The 16,354-nt window shown below is 33.8% G+C and overlaps 2 protein-coding genes across 2 annotated transcripts; one reads left to right on the top strand and one right to left on the bottom strand.

Annotated features, from left to right (window-relative positions):
* Positions 1-686: 686 nt before the first annotated feature.
* Positions 687-1,546, top strand: RGF9 (root meristem growth factor). The gene is made up of 2 exons (XM_089718805.1): positions 687-843; positions 1,030-1,546. Exons 1-2 carry the CDS (start codon positions 765-767, stop codon positions 1,188-1,190), a joined length of 240 nt encoding a protein of 79 aa, XP_089574931.1. The 5' UTR covers positions 687-764; the 3' UTR covers positions 1,191-1,546.
* Positions 1,547-9,134: 7,588 nt separating this feature from the next.
* Positions 9,135-15,884, bottom strand: UBP27 (ubiquitin-specific protease 27). Its single transcript, XM_089719748.1, has 10 exons — positions 15,523-15,884; positions 15,009-15,135; positions 13,759-13,859; positions 13,451-13,684; positions 13,022-13,090; positions 12,773-12,901; positions 12,282-12,419; positions 11,607-11,669; positions 11,170-11,451; positions 9,135-9,777 (listed from the first exon to the last, which is right to left on the bottom strand). The coding sequence occupies exons 1-10, from the start codon at positions 15,796-15,798 to the stop codon at positions 9,505-9,507; spliced, it is 1,692 nt and encodes a 563-aa protein (XP_089575874.1). The 5' UTR covers positions 15,799-15,884; the 3' UTR covers positions 9,135-9,504.
* Positions 15,885-16,354: the final 470 nt, after the last annotated feature.

Genomic DNA, 16,354 nt, shown 5'->3' with positions numbered 1-16,354 from the left:
TAAGTTCTAATTTGAGTTTAAACTTATAATTTTATAATTTAGAGAAGATTTTATAGAGACGAAACGCATTGCACATCTATTTTTTATTAAAAAAATATCGATCTTCGATACATCAATACTAGAATTGTCTTCAGAAAACATAATTAAGGTTGTATACTTGTATTGTATGTTCAAATTTAGAAAGAAACCCTAAATAAATAAAGAAAAAAAGAAAAAGAAGTCTTGAAATATGGTTGAAAGAAAGTCATTAATTAGAATGGATGGAGGTATTAGAACCAAACCAAACAAAAGCCTTGAATTATGTTAGGCTTACATTCCTCAGGTTAATGCAAAGGAACAGTACAAAAAAAAAAAAAATGGAAGAAAGAAGCGTACCGACTACATATATGGACACAAAGGTAAGCTCTGGTCCTAACTGTATAATAGTGTACAATATGTACAAAGAGGTGTCAACTCAGGAATTTGCAGCTTAATTTCCATGGGAGTCTTGTCTAGGCTACCATTTTCATGCAGAGACAGTAGTGAGACAGTGATATTGACACTTACAAGACCACATTTGTTTCACGTAGAATTACTACAAACTTTAGGTCACACTTGATGGCAACGCTTGTCCAAACATGTGGGTAACCAAGTACTAGTCCAAATTTCTATATAAGAAGATCAATTTTGATGAACAAGGCAAAACAAATCAAGAACCAACAACACATAAACCACAGAAACCTACCTACTATAGCTCCTCTCTTTTCTTAATTAATTAGTTTGAAATGGCGAATAAGGTTCCATGCAAGCATCTTGTTCTTGTAGCCTTTTTCTTGCTTTGCTTTGTGTCCATCGGTGCAAGAGGTAATTAGTTAATTAATTCTTGGGTTCTCGACTATTTCTTTCTCAATTCTTGGATTCTTGAATCTTGAAATCCCTGTTAGCTGATTTCTTTTCTTTTAAGAATTTCCAATATATGTATATATAACAAAAGAATCTGATATATATGAAAAAGCTATTGCTTAAATTTTTGCCCGTTTTATGTTGCAGCAAGGAATTTGAGAGTTGCAGAAAACATCAATGAAGTAGAGAAGAAGAACCATCATGATTCCTTTAAACCCCAAGGAAATGGAGTACCACCTGCAGATGCTGATGAACTTGTGGGAATGGATTATTCTGGACCTAAAAAGAAGCCTCCAATTCACAATTAAAATGGAACTTTTTTTTTTTTGGAGAAATTATAAGTTTAATTAATTAGTATTTTTAATTATATACCATGATTTTGAGCTTATTTTATCCATAGTTAGGTAATTAAGTATAAGGAACAAATTTAGGAAGAGTTACATATGTTACATGTTTTGGTGTAACTTCCAGAAAAAGAGGGAAAAAATATATATATTTCAGTTGTTAGGTCTAGCCTATATCTAATATATTGGATTCTCTCTGTAAATTAGGGCATGTCAAGGCTTTTAAAGAACTGACTGCTGCTATATATATAGCTAGCTATATAGATGTATTGGCTTGTAATACTTTAGTTACAGAATACAAAAAAGTTATCTTTTTGGTATATCTTACATCTATTCACATACAATAATAAGAAAAGATCTATTTAACTACTTTGAGATGAGCTATAGTGTCACGGTGCCAGAACGTCATAGCCTTTGGCAACCTTGTGGCGCTTAGACTCGCTCATAATCTAGGCTAGCCATGCATATTTCGAGAGTCTTTGCATAATATCTGACTGCAGGACTCATCTTGTAATATATATATATAAGGGTCTCGCACAACTGAGTATGAGCTCAAGGCCTTAGGCATCCCAGGCAGCATAGAACTATCTATCCCGAAATATTCACTTGAGGAGAGATGCGCACTATAAGCCTTCGGCCCTATAGTGTCCATAGAGCTCCTTCTCTATAGAGACATCAGCCCCTCTTGATAGAACATGATGCCCGTATCCTAGCTCACTAGGGCTCGATCCCGCATATCAAGCTTGGGGCAGTAGAGAGCATTACACCGGGTATCCCTTTTCATATTCTTAGTCCAAATACCATCCAACATGTTATTCTCGTCTCCAATAGCCTTACTTTGTTCATAGGTCACCATAGGTAAGAATGCTGGACTCACACCCCTACATTCTTCTCCACTAAACGGATCAATGACCTCATCGATTGTGCTGCACCAACTCTGTGCATCTCGTCTACAATCATCTCATTGCTTGCGACACCAAGTCTGGGCGTCTGATCTGTAATCATCTCATTGATTGTGTTCCACCCCCTATAGGCATCTCATTTGCAAATATCTTTATTCTCATCTTTCCAATGAGAAGGTTCTATGCATATGCTTGTTGTGTTATCTTATGAAAAGCTACTATGAAAATTTGTATTGTATTTTTGCATTACTTTTCTTCTTATTTATTCTTCTTGTGGGAACAACATTCTTCCACTCTGGAATTACATGTCGTCAATATCCCACCCCTCACTGATCTTTCTACATTAAGGGTCATACTTTATACAATATCCCTTCTCTTATTCACTTCATATTATCATTATCTACGCAATCCTCCACCTTTCTACATAGAGGATTATACTTTATATTATTACATTCTCTATATTTACACCATTCCTCCCCCTTTTAGCTAGATAGGATCCCCATATGTACTCTCCCCCACTCAAACAATCGATCTCCCTGTCGATTAGGGTAGTGTGCTTGGAGTATCTATACATTTATCCTTTGCCCTGGTTGTTCTTTGATCTACCTTTCTTACAATGGGATAGTCCCTTCATTAACTGATTTGCGGTTGTCTTTCTATACATTGTACTTGTCAAAACAAGGAACCATAGCGCATATGTATACATATACATTTCTTTCCTTTCTTTTTTTTTTTTTTTTTTGTAATAATGTAACAGTAGTAATGTAACAATAGCAACGTAGCAATTGATCTTAATAAAATAAAAAAAAGTAAATCCCTAATGATACACCAAACCCGGCTTGATTTCTATTTTGATATTTGCATTTTGCTCTTTTCTCTTATCACCTCGCTCGCCATAGCTTCATCTCAACTTATGCTTTGGTAGCCTCATGTTGTATTGGTGCACAAGCTATGTATAAAATCAATTTTGTTTTCATGGCTATTACCCCCTTTATACAAGCTTAACTTGCCGGGGCCTGTAGCATTCCATGAAAATATAAGAAAACATTGTTTGATTGTGACACCTCATGTAACGCCCTATTTTGTCCGTGTTTGAAATAGTAATTTATCGATCTATGAATAGTATCACCGGTCCGAAAATCGGTATTATTTTGATCCGAAAAAATTACTATTTATATTTTATATTTTATTTAATATTTTTGGAACATGCATACATGATTTTTATGGGTAGAAAGTAAGTAACGAATTTATTTGGAGAATTTAGATAATTAGTGAATAATGAATTATGGTGCTATATTAATTAAGGAAATTTGAGGAATTATTTTTATGGAGTAAATCTAAGAATTTTATGGAGATAAATAATATTTTGAAGGAATTTAATTGGAAAATATTTTTAGCCATTAGATTAGATTACTATTGACTAAATCTTAGCCACCCAATTATGGTAAAAGACTAAAATACCCCTTTTGTTGCTTATAAAAATCAACTTCAATTATTTGAGCAACACTTTCTTCTTCTTCTTCTTCTCTTTGTTTTTCTTCACTTCGTACTTGCTAAATCCACCAAATTCATTCCATTTAACTTGATTTAAGTAATAAATCCTCGAGATTAAAGCTTGAAAAGTGATTTTTGGTGACTAATTTCAAGAAATTTAGACTGTTACTACTTACTTAAGCCAAGTAAGTGATTTCATGATAACTTCATTATTTTTGGGTTTAGATTCTTCTTTTAGTATATACATGCTTATTCATGCTCCAATTTCTTCTTTTATGTGTTTTCTTTGTTTTGATTTTGATTTTCTTACATGTAGAGGGTGGAGAGCCTTCTACCAAAGACAAAGGCAAGACTAAAGCTTAAGGAGCTTTAATTTAAGCTTGTTAAAGCTTGTTTTTAAGGTTAGTGTTCATAAATACATTTTCCTTCTTTGAATTTTTTTATTTTGTGAATTTATGCTACTTGTGAAAATTTGGAAATTTTGTATGAAATGATTTGATTGTTGAACTTCGGCTGTATAAACATACTCTTGGATGATTTCTAAGCATGACTACATTTTTAATTGAAGTGGAAAACATTTTTCTCTTCTTCTTCGAAGAGAGGCCGAACCTACTAAGGAAAAAGGGCCTTAAATTTTTCTTTTTTTTTTTTTTTTGGTTTATGCTCTTTAAATGATGTTTGATGAGTGTTTAGTATGTGGTAGGAATCTCTACCTTGTATCTTTTGTCTTTCATATTCTTTTTCATGACTAAAGTAAGCTAAAATTTGGGAAAATGTAGATTTGGTTTAGATAATGCATGATGAGATTGTAAATGGTTATTTGGGCGTATAAGAGTTGTGTTGGCATGCTTGATAAAGGAGGAAACCTCCTCTTCTTGGTCTTCACGAAGAGGCCGAACCACCCTAGGGTGGTAAGGCTTACATTTTTACTCATTATGTGATGTTGGACCTTTCTTGTCATGCTATATATATAGATTACATTAGTATGATACATTTGATAATTTTCCTATGTTTTAAAGTTTATGAGAAATGAGTGTTTTTAAGTATATGTGTTTTGAATTGCATGAGGAAAATATGATTTAATTGATAAGGTTTTATTCATAATACATCTTATTATGACTTTAAGAAAAGTTTAAAAGAAAATGAGTTTAAGAGAAATTTTTCCTATGACAAGTAATTGTGTCTAAATATGGAATTTTCATAAATTACTTAAGTTTAAATTAAGTTTCCATTATGATTTCAAGAAGATTAAAAAAAAAATAAGTTTTATGAGAAATGTTATGAATTGAGAAATAAAACAAGAATTTTGGGCTTTAATATACTTGGTGTGAATTTATTGCATGATTTGATCTATTATGTAAGATGAGCATGCTTAGCATTTGATGCCATTATGATAATAAGCTATGATCATATGCTAGACACGTGGGTGTCTTATGTTAGGGCGGACGCGCTCTATATGTTATGATAAGTTGGCATATAAGGCCATTATGAATAAGCTATGGAATCTTATCTGCTTCTTTTTTTCCTAAGTGTATGCGAGCCCCTTGAAAACATTTTTAAGGAAATTAAAGTAATGAGATTGCATTTTTTTATTAAATCTTAGTTTAGATTTAATTATTTATGTTATCAAATGAATTTCCAAAATGTGATGTGTTGGTGCATAATTTTATAATAATAACATGTTTATTGGTAAATAAATGTTTAAGTAAAGGACTTATGGTGTAAAAGAACTAAATTATTTATGTTATTAATTGTAATTTTATTTGATATTTCTTATGCTATAAACGTTAATGCATGTTGATTTAATGATTCTATGATTGTAAATGATTTTATGAAATTTGTGTTTTAAGTATATTGTCATCACAACATTGGTATGTTTGTGATTTATGAGCACCACTAAGTTTTATACTCAACACATTGATTTTATCACGCGCAGGTTGGAGACTATATTTGCTGCTTGAAGATCAGAAGAGTAACATCAGAGCAAAAGTGATTATTTTGGTAGTAGTAGATTTAGTTTTATGTAATTAAGAATTATGAAATGTATAATTATTACATTTTTGGAGATTATGTTATTGAATTATAACTTAAGCAGGTTATTATAAATTATTTTGGTGTATATATTTGGAGATAAACATGAGACTTATTCAATGGTTGGAATATTAGAATTCGATATATATAAATGAATACATTTAGTTGATATTATGATGCTAATGAGAGATTAAATGGTTATGAAGTTATAGAAGTGCTGTTGTGTTGTGTTGGTTATTGGAGTTTGATTGGTGTTTGGAGTTTGAATTTGGGAGTGTTTTGTATTCACATGTTTGGTGAGTTCAATTTTTAGGGGAAACTCTTGCCATTTTTCTGTACTCCCAAATCATTTTCAAAAAAAAAAAAAGTATTATGACTTGCTAAACTTGTGAATACTAAGTTACTTCTAATTCATAATATGATTATATGATCTATATGTCAGTTAGGAACGTGTCTCCGACACCGAATGTGGCATCCGTCATCAGGTCTCTCGAGATTAGGCGGTGGGTGTTACACCTCAAGCCCTCTTAGCTTCGCCTCAAGCCTTCTTCGCTTCCCATACATGATCAAAACCTGATTTCTTTTGTCATCTCACTTTTGCTCGTATGGTCCCAAAGAGAAGTGTCTCATATGCTACTCTTGACTAAATAGTCCTACAAGCACAAAACAACAAACACAAGTATCTCGACTCATTCGAAGCAAAACATAAGTATCTTGGCTCATCATTTCAGCCTTTCCATGGAGTTTCAAAAAAAAAATTTATTTTAACATCGCCCACGGCCTGAAATATCAACTGCAGTCTGATATTCCTTCCGCCGAGCTTAACTCTTTCTCAACATTGCTCATGGCCTGAAATACCAATTGCAGTTTGGTATTCCTTCCGTCGAGCATAAAAACACATCTTAATAAAGTATTTGTGAGCAACTTCCAACTCCCTTGGCAAGCTCTCCCCACAACAATCACATTTCCAACAACCAACTCATTCGGTATTCTATGCCCCCTATCTCAAAGGGCAGGAACAAGTCTCATCGAATGTTCAACCAGCAATCTCTGACATGCTTCGTAAGTCTTGCTCAAATATTCCACCAATTTTCCACACTTCCACCTCACATAGGTAATAATAAATGAAGTGACCATCTCTACATCTAGGGCGGACTCTCGCACCCCACTGCTTCTTACTGAGTGCCTCTATGTGCATTAAGTTGCTTGCTTAAGTCAATTCCATGCACATGCATCCCCTGCTCCGGCACTATATATACTCAACTCAACTTGCTTTATACTCTGTAACACCCACCGGCCAATCCCAGAGAACCAGACGGCGGATGCCACAATCGGTGCCGGATCTCTATTTTCTGCACAACTGTGCAGTCACTAGATATTCATCCACGATACTTCAGCTCCAATGGTGCCTCTCACCATTATCCCTTTTATCAAGACCAATCAACTCTGCTTAGGCCACTCTTAGCCGACAATACTCGTCTTAACCATACCATCTCAACTTCTTATGTGTATGCTTCTGTAAGGATCTATCCCTAAATTTTGCATGCCAAGTCTACACGTAACTTACTCTCAGTTTTACCATCTGCGGCATCCGTATTAGCTAGGTCCTTGTCATCGCATCTTCACCTCGACTACGCTTACTACCACTTTACTCTAGGCATGTTATGCATTCACATTGAAATTTGTTGATAACTCGCATTTCAATATTTGTTCCTGCAGCTTGACACACTTCTTACAATTGTGCCTGAAGGAGCATATTACTCAGGAACGTCATGATGCCAACTATCAGATACTGTCATCCATAGCCCGCATCACTTCCACACCTCTAGTACCATTTATCCGGAATGTACGTGTCAGCCAATGTTACTTGTACACAAGTCTTTAACAATAACCAACCATCTCTAGCAACAACCAGCCATCTTGCTCTGATACCAAATGTCACGGTGCCAAAACACCGTAGCCTTTGGCACCCGTGTGGCGCTTAGACTCAGCTCATAATCTAGGCCAGCCATGCATATTCCGAGGGTCCATGCATATATAGCGATATATATATATATATATATATATATATATATATATATATATATATATAATGGTCTCGCACAACCGAATATAAGCTCAAGGCCTTAGGGCATCCCGGGCAGCATAGAACTGCCTATCCCGAAACCTTCACTTGAGGAGAGATGCGCACTATAGGCCTTTGGCTTTATAGTGTTTATAAAGCTCCTTCTCTATGGAGACATCAGCCCCTCTTGATAGAACATGATGCATGCATCCTAGCTCATTAGGGCTCAATCCCGCATACCAGCCTCGAGGCGGTGGAGAGCATTTCGCGGGTCTCCCCCTCATATTCTTGGTCCAAATACCACCAACATACTATTTTCGTCTCCAATAGCCTAACTTTGTCCATAGAGTCACCATAGTATGGCACCATAGTTTCTTTTTTTGCCGATTTTCAATAAGAGAAGTGAAAGAAATCTAATTAAGAACACACCATATTAATAAACCTGCAAAAGAATTAAGCAGTATTGGAAAAGTTTATGTGAGAGGATATCTTAGCAGTAAAATCTTGCTATTTTTAGCAAAAGAATAGAGTTTTCTTGAAGTTTTTAATGAGAAAAAGTTATGAATTTGGAATCTTGCTGGAAGAAAAGGGAAAAAAAAAAAAAAAAAAAGACAAGAACTTTATAGGTAGCTTCTATACCCTTGGATCGGTGTTGTTCACAATGTTTCTTTCTTTCTTTTTTCTTTTTCTAGGTCATTTAGGCTTGAATTAGAGCTTAAATTTGCAATTGTATAGTTTGGAAACAGCCGAGGCAAAGCACAGTATTGGATAATAGAACTCTGTGTGCAGATTGAAATCAAAGTCTAAAATCAGATTGTCATTTTCCAAAACACTGCTTAAAACTAGTACATTGTCCACCACAAATTGATAAAGTACAAATCTTACAATAGAAACACTTTTGAAGCTCATAATTATAGAATCTCAATGTTTCATCTTTTGTTGAATGGAAATTTTTAAAAAGAATTTAGTGAGAAACAATAGTATAAGGAAAAGCATGTTGTTGGAAAAGGAGGCTTGAGAATTGAGAAGTAACAACTAATTCAATCATAGAAATTCTAATAAATAATTTATATAAATATATATCTTTTCCAAGGAATTATCTGATCTCATGTAAGGACTAACTTTTTTCGTTTGTGAAATTGATGGCATTGACTCTTATAACAAGGTGCCAAAACCATATAGATATTTACACACATACATGCATTTCAATGTGTTGTTGAGAGGCTAATCATCATTTTTGGTGGTAAATAAAATTACTGTCCAGAATTGTTATGTTAGAGAAATTTACTGTGGAACTCATAAAGTAAGTTTTAGATGCAAAGATCCAATATTGTGATGGATTTTATAATGCATTTTCAGCTGTAATGACAAAAAGATAATACCAAGAAACTAATGTAAATGTAATATAACTTTCAGTTAAACAACAATTCAATTTTGTTATTTCAAAGGATGTATAGTATTACAACATTTAATATTCTTCTTTATATCTTATGTTTATTTATTTAAAAAATAATAATAATCACCCATCCTAGCTGCACTTCTTCTTCCACAAGAACTTCTCTGATGGCAACATCACAATAGAGGCACTTAGTCCAACAGATTTCTGTACCAGGTAACTCGTAAGGACTCACTCCGCACTCGGACATTGACATTTTTGGTGTGGTGGAGCTGAAAGCAGTTAATCTCATCCCGTAATATTTACCTGAAGCTGCAAGTGAAGAAGCTGTGCTTTTGCAAGGATATAATAAAGTTTTCAGGAAAAGCAACAGGTCTAGTAGGTTATTTTTCAGCCTTCTACAATTCTCTCATAAAACAGCAAGCTGGCATCTGCAGCTAAAACGTCTTCCTCTGCAACGCTGCACACATCAGAGTCCGATATGCAAAACCACTGTTGATGGGAAGACTTATGGTTTTCACTAGTATGTTCCTTCAGTGAATCAGATCTCACACTTCTATAAACAGTATAATGGCCGCCTCCAGCTCTTCCAAAGTGCTCCACAACAGAAACAAGGCGGTATAACAATGGATCTGAAGGAACTGATGAGCAACCTACACTGGCCTGTCAAAAAGAGAAGACACAAACACGTCATATATAGAAACAACTTTAGAGATTAATGATCTGCCTTAAAGTGCAATTACAAAAGACGGCAATCTTTTCCATATATTATATAACCTAAAATACATAAAGCATCCTCTTCAATATTCTGAGTACAAGATAACTGACTTAATTTATTTTCAAGTAAATGATAGGGATCAACAGTATCAAGACAGACGCAAAACATAAGCCATGACTCTGAAGTGCTGCCAAAATGAGAGTTCTAGGTTTCTAAAAACAACCTATCACAACTTTCTCGTGACCAAAAATAAAAAAAAGATAGGTCCCTATGAAGTTCATACAATAACAGCATGCAAATTGATGCTAATCCAGTCATAACTTGGAGAAATTGTTTCTTATACATCAATCGAAACTGATATTCTAAATTATATGCAAAGAGTTTATGATTCAAACTAAAAGCAAATTCCAAAGCCGAAGGTGCAATCAAAGCCCAGTCAACCACCTTTATTCTGTTTCAGCAGGTAAGTACATCAAAAGGCTACAAGCATCCATTCAGGATACAGTGAATCATTTGTTAAAAGCAGTATGACGGTGATGGAGAAGGAAATTTATAAAAAGATGGGTTAAATTCATTCAGTGAATTTGTAAAATACTGTGATCATTTGACACGTAACTCCTAACACTAGACAATCCGTTTTAGGGCTTTGGTCCACTCACTGAATCTTAATTTCTTCCAATTGGTTACCAAGCTATCATTTCATCTATTAATATAGGACTCAATGCAAAATTCTCATCAATGTTAGGGTCTGACAGAAACCCAACTACAGTGGCTACTTCTCTATTTCATAGATAAAATAAAAATTAAGGTACCCAAATTAGAGTATATTGAAAGTTAGCAACCAACCTGAGGTTCCCAACTAAATTGACTAACCAATGAACAATTTAAAACTCCAATCTTTCATTACCGTCAACTAGCACAATCTTATAGACATCAGAAAAACCTTAAGGGCATGAGGCAGTTACAAGTAGCCAAATTTTCTGGAGTTAGAGAAATTTGAGGCAAACAAGCTTAACAGCAGTTCCATGGAGATGCTACATAATCTCACCATGATTCAGGCCATACACCCATCCAAGATCCCAATTCTATATTAACAAGTTACTAAAGATTGCATGAGCTTCTTAGCAAAATGACAGCCCAATGGTTAAAATTTGGGAACTACAAATTAGACTCAAACCACTGGAGGTCAAGGAGTTAAGAGCGATGGGAAAGACTACTTCTTGCTATAGTGGTTGGACCAAAACATATGCACACATGCAAATGGATAGACAGACAGAGTGCATGAGCTTCCGAAGCACATATAATATATCTATATCAGCAATGAGTCAGCAACCTACCTTGTCATTAAATTGCAAGCTCACATCCGTACGCATAGCTTTGGAACATCCATTTTCTAGGGGCAAATTGGATTCTCCCAGAAAGGTCTCCATGTGTTCATTGCTCATAGATTCCTCTGCTGCTGCGATTTTGGAATACGTGCTTGGCCCATAAATACAATTTAGCATTCTCATTTCAGATTGCAAATTAAAATAGTTCAGATGAGAGCTTTGCCTTTGACATTGCACCTTTTCCAACGTGAAAGGGAGCATGTTCAAAATTAATGGAAAGCTAACATGGCCCTGCAATCATCAATACCGAAACCTACTATCATGCTCAAATTCTCATTGCATCAATCCACGTAAGGAATATACATAGCAAGTGCGATAAACAAACCCCTAGAAAAGAACTGACACAAAAACTTTACGAGATAACAAAGCAAGAGGAATTTGGATACCTGGAGTTTGACTAGTTCTCCAAACTGATTTATTGAAGCGCGTTGTAAATGAATGCATAAAATCTGCAAATACATAACGTCACTGATGGGTGTGCCAAGAAAGCAGTATATTTTACAAAATGTTAAAAAACCTATATGAATACAGTAGGCAGCAAATTTGTTTCAGAGGAACATAAGCATGGACAAAGTACCCAATTACAAGTGTAGGTAGCAACTTTTCCTTCTAAGTATATCCTCCCAATAGAGCTAACTGAAAGAAGCTGAAACATAAGCCGGCTTCTGAAAGCTCTTGACAATTAGGCCACTGATCATTTTCATCTCTACTCCATCCTAAATCATTTAAAATCAACCAAATTTACTTGCTTTTTCCTCTGGTTTGAAGCATGGGTTTCATCATTATTTTATACATGAAAACCGATCATTAGACATTCCTTCTAAAAGAGAGGAAAAAGAAGGAGGGAGGGCAGGGAGCGACAATCCAATTCACGGGTCTTTTTGAACCAGTGAACTTGGTAATTAGCCAGTTAACTCAAATTAATTAGATTCAATAGCTCAGTATGTGTTAGACATGCCAAAAGTGCACTAAACCCTATATCAACCTCCACATGGCATTTTCACTCAAATTTTAGAGTACTATGGGTCTGTTACCATAAGTAAAAGGTTCCGAGTCCATACCTTTGGACAACGGGCAATACTTAGTTGCTTTACAGTGCGTGAAAAATTATTTGACCAAGGTAGACTTTCAAGAAGAGAGAGACTGTGGCAGGTACAGGAACCTTGCACACTACATCTTCTAAGTTTTTCAATCTCTGCCTGAAACATGGTCATAAAAGTCATATAAGTATGCAACTGGATATCTATCATTCAACTGCTCAAAAATGGTCCAATAATTGAAGAATCAGATTAATCCAAATGTAAAAGGAGACCAGGTAGGTCAAAAAAGGAAAAGAAGATGAATCAAGCATCAGAAAAGTTGAAGAGCAAGACCAATCAATATAAAGGGGAACAAGTTGGTCAAAAAATATGAGACAATGAATCAACAGACAAGAAAATGGAGAAGCACGAAACAGGAGACTGTTGGACAAACATCAGGTCTGCTTCAAGATGCGAATATGCTACTTCAATGATTGAGAATAACCCAGATTATATAAATGTGGGAGATTAACCTCTTTTACTCCTCTTAGGGATAAATACTTTGTTGCTGCAATATGCCAACAATGGCTGCAGTTGTAATTCTCAATTTGTTCAGCAACAATTAACTGCTTCAAGCAATCCTCTAAAGTACATCCATCCATCTAGTATCATGTTGTCAAAAAATTAAAACAGGTTCAAGTGAAATAACTGTAAAGATAGAAATTCAAGTGATAATATCAAATATATGGAATATTAAATATTGAAACCTTTGTTCAACATACAATGGTAGCACCACTTTCAAGCACCGGCAAAAGAGGCAAACTATGAAAAAATTGAAAATTCAATGAAATCTGCAAAACAAAAAAATGCCATCAAACTACATGGAAGAATAAGATAAGAACTAGGAAGACTTAAAAAAAAAAAAAAAAAAAAAAAAAAAAAAAAAAAAAAAAAAAAAAAGGAAGAAGCTGGCTGAATAGCATGCACATCAGGAATTGAAACTTGCTGTGGAAAAGAAACCTCTCCATAGGATTTTACTCCATAAACTTTTAAATCACGCATCAAACATTACTAATTTGTACATTCCAAAAATTAGAAAATTCTAAATATTTATGTAAAAAAAAAAAAAAAAAAAAAAAAAGAAGACAAAAGAAACAACACATATACACATATTACAAATGAAAAACAATCATATGAGGGACAGCACAAACCTGAGATGAACAACTTTGACAAGTTAGAGCACTACTAAGAATCCCATCAAATGGTCCAAGGAAGTGTTGCTGCCACCTTTCTTGTTCATTCAGGATTTCTCTCCTCTTTGGAGAAAGAATCCTACAATCAGAAGAAGCAAAAGCATCTGCTAGAGAACTCTGATTTGCAGGATAAGAATCTGAACATTCTTTTCTTACAGATGATAATAAATGAAGAAATGCTTCTTCAGCATCCTGCAACATGGAAACCCCAAATTGTTCACTGGAACATAAGTTGCTTGTTCAAAGAATCCTGAAAAAGCAATCACCTGTTGGCTTGTTAAACTGAAATTTTGAGTATAGTCAGCCATTGCAAGCATCACTTTCTGCGGACTTAATACAACTCTCTCTTCACCAAATGCTGATAGTGCTGTATAAGTGAAGACTAGTAATTATCTTACAATTAATATGTCAAATAAAATTATAAAAAAGCCCAAGTTCATTAACAATTCAAAGTCTAAGCTCCTTTTTTTTTTTTTGGTGCGGGGAAGGGGAACCAGTCAAGGAATTTAACAAAAATAATTCCTAGAACTCTTATAGAAATTGAAGCATGGAAAAAGAATATCCAACATCCAGTATAAAAGTATCATTATACTGTCATTTGGAAAACTAGAATATCTCTTGTTTTCTAATTACACATTATATATCCATGAGTGCTTTGGATCAGTTAAAATTGAACCCCATAGCAAAAGAAATGGAAAAAGAAAAATGTAGAAAAATGGAATTATAGGAACCAAAACTCCCCACTAAGTGTTATCAGAATCTTACTATTCATGATTTGAATCTTACTTTTCTATTCAATTTCTATGCTAAATTATTCGAATCTCATGGGTGAATCGGAATTGATCGTGAATCTTACGATTCATGCGATTCGAATCTTACAATTCAAGTCGATTCTTATGTTCAATGATTCTCTTACCAATAAAAAAAGTGGAAAAATTCAATGTAGAGAAAGAAGAGCAAGGAAATATAGAGCTATTAGAAGATGAAGATAATGAAGGGCTTCAATTAGGAAATGGTAATGAATAAATATGGAATTGGGTAGGAAATTATAATGACTTGATAGTTTTACTTTGTTTTTATTTTAAAATTCAACTTCATAGTTTAATATTTTGAACTTGACAACCACACAAGTTATTAGGTCTCTTTCATTTTGTGTTTAGTAAATGGTTTAGAATTCAAATTTATATAAATACATTATTTGCAATTAAATTTTTAGTATCTTTTCATAAAATCAATGGAAATATATCCACAAATACATATGTATTTTATTTTTAATTAATTTTGAAAAGTTATTCTAAATCTTACTTCTTGATTCGATTCTTGATTCTCAACTCTAAAAATAAAAATTGATTATCAATTTGATTCTCGATTTGGCAACTATGCCACAATCCTTTAACTGTAACCCGTAATGCACAGAATTACCCAACCAAGAAATACAAAATACAGTAGAACACTTGAAATCCCATAGTTGTTTTTCCAAAATCTCAATTTTAATAACATTTACTTTCTCCATTACCTTCTAACAATGCATCCAAAGCAACTGTAAGCTGCAATCTTTCACTCCACTCCTCAACTGCAGATGATTCAAACTCCTCCATCACCTTTTGAAGAAAAGGTTGAAAATATGAACAGCTAGCTAAAGCCTGGTAACAAGAAGTGAATAGTGTCACAATAATTTCACCGACTGAAAAATAAAATCTTTATTTAATTTAAAACTTTCAATTTAAATAGCTCAGGAGTTGAAAGCCCCATTCAAATGGCTTTAAAAAATAATAAAAGAAGCAATTTAGTACTGAGAACTCATTAAAAAAAAAAAAAGAAAGTAAAGACAAGATCTTGACCCTTGGACTGCATTTGTTTAATAACTAGTCAATAATCTCAATATAGTGAATAACCATGCTATATAGAAATGAAGTAAGGAACTTCACAATTGAACAGTTCAATTTATTTCGCTTTCTATTCACTAACCAAATAGAATTCAATTCATCAATACATATACAAACATACCCAGTTGCTAAACTTGATCATACCTGTAATATAACATTCAAAAAGCAATTATTGCCAAGATTTTGCAAGCCGGGAACTAAGTAGAGCTTCTCAAGACGATTTTCTCTTTGAGCCAACCAAGGTAAAGGAACTAAATGCCCCAAGCTGCGGTCTCTTAATAAAGCCAAAACCAAACCAGCAACACCAAAAACACCAGCCACCGATATCTGGAACCCAGAAGCTGAAACCCTCTTGACGTGAGAGAAACATTTGTATCCATGCTTGAGATTACTGATTACTTCGTTCAGTTCAATTTTCATTTGAAGAGAGGGAAAATAATTGAGACTCGCAGAAATTGACAATGAACGTCAGCCTGTAAAATAACTCCGGAGAAAACTTCGAAGTTCAAACCGTATGTGTAATATATACATATATGTATGTATATAGTATAGTAAATTACTGTCCAGCCCCCTGATTTTTTACTTAATTACTGCCCAGGTGATCTTTGGTCGGGGATAAATAGATGTTTTTAAAACTGGACCTGATATCCAACCGACTTGATGAGTGGAGCGGGAATCAGATCGATCTAACATATTACTTTTTCATTTTTTTCTATAATTATTTGTAAATAATTAACAAAATATACTCATAAATAATTTAACAACATAAATAAACATTTCAACATATAAATCATAATAATTAAATAGTAAAAAATTTAAATCATTCATAAATCACACAAAACATATAAACATTTATGTACCAAACATTTATTAAATAATTAATTATTAGTTATGAAATAAGGATTTTCTAAAAATCAGGTACACCAGATTAAAGTTGATTTGTCAAGAAAATTTAGACTATTATTTATAATTTTTA

This window comes from Jatropha curcas, chromosome 3, assembly GCF_041381405.1.
Source record: "Jatropha curcas cultivar XTBG-Jc1 chromosome 3, XTBG_Jcur_1.0, whole genome shotgun sequence".
NCBI lineage: Eukaryota > Viridiplantae > Streptophyta > Magnoliopsida > Malpighiales > Euphorbiaceae > Jatropha > Jatropha curcas.
This window is presented reverse-complemented; position numbering and strand designations above follow the sequence as displayed.

Bases quoted from the DNA above. Each gene is read 5' to 3' on its own strand.
- RGF9 (XM_089718805.1), top strand. From the start codon at position 765: ATGGCGAATAAGGTTCCATGCAAGCATCTTGTTCTTGTAGCCTTTTTC. The intron at 844-1,029 runs GTAATTAGTTAA...TTTATGTTGCAG, and splicing joins TGTGTCCATCGGTGCAAGAG to CAAGGAATTTGAGAGTTGCA.
- UBP27 (XM_089719748.1), bottom strand. From the start codon at position 15,798: ATGAAAATTGAACTGAACGAAGTAATCAGTAATCTCAAGCATGGATAC. The intron at 15,136-15,522 runs GTATGATCAAGT...TCTTGTTACCAG, and splicing joins TTTTGAATGTTATATTACAG to GCTTTAGCTAGCTGTTCATA. The intron at 12,420-12,772 runs GTTAATCTCCCA...ACCATGTTTCAG, and splicing joins CCCTAAGAGGAGTAAAAGAG to GCAGAGATTGAAAAACTTAG.